At 33.7% G+C, this 5,280-nt stretch overlaps 1 protein-coding gene across 1 annotated transcript; it reads left to right on the forward strand.

The window, feature by feature from the left end:
* Positions 1-2,223: 2,223 nt before the first annotated feature.
* On the forward strand, positions 2,224-3,601 carry LOC120069042 (protein DOG1-like 3). Its single transcript, XM_039020702.2, has 2 exons — positions 2,224-2,531; positions 2,763-3,601. The coding sequence occupies exons 1-2, from the start codon at positions 2,315-2,317 to the stop codon at positions 3,329-3,331; spliced, it is 786 nt and encodes a 261-aa protein (XP_038876630.1). The 5' UTR covers positions 2,224-2,314; the 3' UTR covers positions 3,332-3,601.
* Positions 3,602-5,280: the final 1,679 nt, after the last annotated feature.

Here is a 5,280-nt window from a genome sequence, read left to right on the forward strand (position 1 = left end):
CAGCTTAGGCACATGTCTGACATTTCTTAAGAGCTTGACTGTTCCATCTTCTAACTTCAATGAGACTGAACCAATCCCAATCACTGGACATGAGTTATTGTTTCCCATGTAGACTGAACCTCCATCCAATTCTTTGTAGGTACTAAACCAGCCCTTGTGAGGTGTCATATGGAATGAACACCCTGAATCTAGAACCCAATCTAGATTCTTATTTGCTTCTTCTTCTGCCCTGCAATTAGATGTAGCCAAAGCATCAAAATAAAAGTAAGAATCCTCACAAACTGAGGCTTCACCTGACTAATTTGGTTGGACTTTGGGTTGTGGCTGAGATTGCTTATTCTTCTGCTCATTTTTCCACTTCAGTGTTCTACAATCTTTGATTAAATGTTCAAGTTTTTCACAATATTTGCATCTAACCTTGGACTTCTCTTTTCCTCCTTCATTATTTGAGCTTTGTTTGCCTTTCTCCTTGTTATTCTGTTTTGACTTCCCTTTAACAAACAAGCCTTCTGCACTAGGTTTGTCTTCTTTGCTTGTAATGAGCTCCATTTCTCTTATTTAAGAGCAGAAATAATGATATCAGTAGTAATGGAATCTCTACCATATTTTAGGGCTGTCTTCACTTCTCTGTAGGATTCTAGCAATGAGTTAAGAAGCACAAATGCTTCATTGTCTGCCCCGATTTCTTCTCCTTGATTTTTAAACTCAGTAGTAATTCTCTTGAAATCATCTAGGTTCTCTGTCAATGACCTTGATGCATTCATTTTAAATATAAAGAACCTTTCCCCTAGGAAAAGTTTATTAGTCAGATTCATTGTCTCATAAAGCTCATTTAACTTGTTCCACATCTTGTAAGTTGTCTCCTGATCAATTACTTGGCGTAGGACATTATCAGACAAGTTCAAAACGAGTGTTCCATGAGTAGTAAGCTCCATATTTTCTTTTTCTTCTTCTGTTACTGTACTTGGCAACTTTGCTGGATCATCTAGGGCCTTGTGTGCCCTCTACTATCCCAAGATAGCCTTTATTTTGGCCTTCCACAGACCAAAGTCGCCTTTTTCATCAAATTTCTCGATGTCGTACCTTGCAACTGCCATTTTTGAATTGAAAAATTCGACGGAAAGATTTCAAGATTATTGCTTCTTTGAATCTTGACTAATCTTGAACCACTTCTTGGGCTTGATATGCGGAAAATAGACAGAAAGCAAGACTGATTTGTCAAGTCTTTTGGGCCTAGAGTGAATGATGGCCCTTAAACGACTATCGAATACCGCCTCGATGTCTCACACAAACACAAAAAACACGTGTTGGAAGTACAATCCGAGTGATGAACGATCTCGACCTTACACTTTAATGGCTGAGATTAGAACTACAAACTTCTGCTGGAAAAACCCTTCGACTGACTAATCTTTTCTTTTCCTTTTACAGAGAAAGAATTGGGAGAGATGAAAAGAGAGGAACGTCGGGAGGCTCCCGGAATTCGCAGAGGTGAGGAGACTTCGATCGTCTAGGCGATGAAAGGTAAAGAAGGGGTCAACTAGACGATAAGACACAAGTCGTCTAGACGATGAAGACTTTATTGAAAATCGTCTAGACAAGGTCGTCTAAACGATGGTCGTCTACACGATGAGGTTTGTAGAAGTAAATGATCGTTAGGTAAAAGCTAGACGATCGTTTGCTAAAGCTACACGATCGTTTGGGTCAGGGGGGTATACGAAAGAGGAAGACGATAAGAAGAAGAAGATGAACACGATCGTTTACGTGGTTCAGCCAAGGGAGGCCTACGTCCATGGAGAAGCTGACGGAGTTTTTTTTTATTCAAGATTGCTTCAAGATAAGTGTAGTCACTCAATTACAATTGCTCTCTCTCACACTTTACAAATTAGTTATGCAAAGTATTGAAAGGTAGCTAGATTTGTAACAAATTCTGTAACCGAATGAAGTTAATTTTACTTCTATATAACACAAACTGATCAATAGAAGCGTAGGCCACCTAATGCCCAAACCCTCAAGCAACTTCAAATTCCATGTCCATTTAAAATAAGAGGGCCCCACAGTCGTACCACTTGTAGCCCGAATTTTTACAAAACCATTAATTTAATGCAAATCTGCCAAAGCCCATCCAACTTCATCCCGCTGTTTTCACGTAAGAATTGATTTCCTAAGTAGATGATATCAACATTATTGTCTTTTATGTATTATATTAATTTTTTTTTCATTGAATCTCACATGCATCCATATAAAACCCAACATAAAACTAAGAATTGAAGATAAAGAAAACGCTTATTCCCATTTTAATCACAATAACAGCAATATGGAGCAAGAAAACTTCGGAGAATTCTTCGAGAAATGGATGAAGGAGCAAAACCAATATCTAAGCGAGCTCATTTCCACGGCGAAAGGAGGCAACAACATCATTGACAATAACAGCGAGGCGGTGGCAGCGACAGAGGCATTGATTAAACGAGTGATAGAACACTACGAGCATTACTACGAGGTGAAATCGTACTGGCTGGAGAAAGATGCATTGGGTATTGTTAGAATGTCTTGCATTCCTAGATGCATTATTTTCAAGTTTAGACCTAAAATTTTAGAAAGATGCACGCGTCTGTATTTTTTTTCTAATAAAAAAAATAACTATTCTCTTTTTTTGTCCGAGACATGGAGACATAGCTAACATAGTAAATTACGTAAATCTCTGTACTGATTTTTTCTCCGTTTTACGTTTTTCTTCTTTTCCTTTGATTGTCTGTTCATAACAGGTATACTAAACCCATCATGGATATCATCATTTGAAGATGCCTTCCTATGGCTAGGAGGGTGGAGACCAACCATGGCTTTTCATTTACTCTACTCCAAATCCGGCCTCCAACTCGAGGGTCGTCTTCTAGACCTAATCTATGGCCTCTCGACAGGGGATCTTGCCGACCTTTCCTCACACCAAGTCGTCAAAATCGACACCTTACAAAGATCCATTGTAAAGCAAGAGAAAGAAATAACAGAGAATATGGCCAAATATCAAGAAACAATAGCAGATCCATCCATGGTGGAGCTTTCTCATGTTGCTACAAAGTTCAAAATGGAAACATCAGGAAGAGGAGATGATTATCAGTTGAGTAATATGGAGGAAGATTTCAAATCGGCTTTGGCTAGAAAAGAAGATGGTTTGAAAGAAGTTGTGAAGAAGGCTGATGAACTACGTCTTGCAACTTTGAAGCAAATTATTGGGATTTTGACATTAGCACAAAGAGTTCATTTCTTGATAGCTGCTGCAGAATTGCATTTGAGGATTCATGAGTGGGGATTGAAAAGAGATTCGAATCCACGCTAAAGAAGAGAATTAACTTTTCATCAAGTAAAATTGTTTTTGTTGGGTCTTTTTTGGTGTATTCTCTCAATAGTTTATGAGGGAATGTTAAGCTCTTATGTCGTTTTGTTTCTTCTCACTGAGTTCAATTGCTTTTTTGCTTCTTCTTTTGTTGTTTACTCTGTTTCTTTTTCCCATGGTATTGAGGGCAGGGTATGAGAAAAAAACTAAAAAACATTTGTAGTCCTAAAATTTATGAAAATAACAATTTAGTGTCCACAATTTAGTGAGTAATAATTTTGTTTTCGTATGTTTAAATTTGTACAGTCAATTTAGTTCATGAAATTTAATAAGTTACTTTATAATTTATAATGTTTTGGTTTCTACTATGACAAATTTAATCGTAATTAAGTGTCAATTTTTATTACATAATGACTAAGTCTTTATAATAAATAAATTTGATTCCCAATCAATTGATTTATCAACCTACACATGTAAAAAATTTCATTAAATCATACTACTATTTTTTTTAGGGACTAGATCATTATAAACTGTTGAGTACAAGGACTAAATTATTACCTTAAACTAAATTGTTACAAATTTGAAAATATATGAATTAAATCAATATAAATCGTTGAGTACAAGGACTAAATTGCTACTTTAGACTAAATCTTTACATTCATGAAAGTTTAGGTATCAGAATGTGTCTTATAACAAAGAAAAAAAAACTACGGTGCTACCTCTAAATTGTATGTATTTTTGTGTACTCATGCAGTTTAGATATACTAGAAAAATTCTGCCATGTGGCATATTTTAAAAATTAATTTTTTTATTATGTTATTTTTACTATCTAAAGAAAATGGGATGCATATAACTACATGCAGCTTTGGACAAATTTATCATCTTTTTTCTCCGTGTAAGGTCTTAATGTTTGGGTCCTTTTTCAGTTTTTTTTTTTTTTTTTTAATTTTTTTTTACAAATTTTCAATTTAGTCTTTTGTTGGCGGTGAAACTTAAAATTAGTTAATGATAGATGTACATGTACTTATAATTAGAGAGAAAGGGCGGATAAAAAAATTGCTAATTTTCAATTTAGTCTTTTGTTTGAAAATTGTTATATTTGTTTAAGTATTTATTTCCCAATTAAAATTTGAGTTAGATATATCACTAAATAAAAAGGCAGATAAAAATGATATGTTTTTTTTTTTTTTTTTTTAAAAAAAAAAAATATATAGATATGGTCTATGGATATGGATCTCCAAATTATGATTCTTTAAATATGAATATGGATGTATAAAGAGAAGGAGCACATAAAAGAAAAAAATAATATTGTTTTTTAAATTATGGATATGGATATATAATTATGAACTTATATATGAATATGGATCTCTAAAGAGAATGGTGGATAAAAAAAAGGCTACATTTTCAAATTATGGATATAGAAATAAATATCTAACTATGAATCTTGAGGATATGGATTTCGAGTGAAAGGGTGGATAAAAAAATAAATTTCAACTTTTTAATTATGAATATGGATATGTATATGGATCTCTAATTATGAATTTATGAATCCCTGAAAAGTAATATAGATGAAAGAAAAAAATGGTAACTATTTAATTATGGATATGAATATAAATATGAATCTCTAATTATGAAATTGTATTGGGATGTGGATCTCAATAGAAAAATGATAGATGAAAAATATACCAACATTTTAATTATGGATATGGATCTCTAGGGTCAAATGGCAGATAAAAGAAAAAAACACTAACTTTTTAATTATTGACATGAATATGATCTCTAATCATAAATCTCGATAGGAATATGAAGCTCTAAAGAGAAAAGGTAGATGAAAAAGGAATTGATGGCCTTTTTGGGTGTAATTGATGATCCTTTTGGGTGTAATAGGACTACGAGATATGATTGGCCCCACAATTGATTCCTATTGTAAAGTGTGGTAAATACAAGGAATA

The sequence above is a fragment of the Benincasa hispida genome, unplaced genomic scaffold, assembly GCF_027475165.1.
Source record: "Benincasa hispida cultivar pf3 unplaced genomic scaffold, pf3_genome.v1.1 HicScf675, whole genome shotgun sequence".
Lineage (NCBI taxonomy): Eukaryota > Viridiplantae > Streptophyta > Magnoliopsida > Cucurbitales > Cucurbitaceae > Benincasa > Benincasa hispida.

Bases quoted from the DNA above. Each gene is read 5' to 3' on its own strand.
- LOC120069042 (XM_039020702.2), top strand. From the start codon at position 2,315: ATGGAGCAAGAAAACTTCGGAGAATTCTTCGAGAAATGGATGAAGGAG. The intron at 2,532-2,762 runs GTATTGTTAGAA...TGTTCATAACAG, and splicing joins GCTGGAGAAAGATGCATTGG to GTATACTAAACCCATCATGG.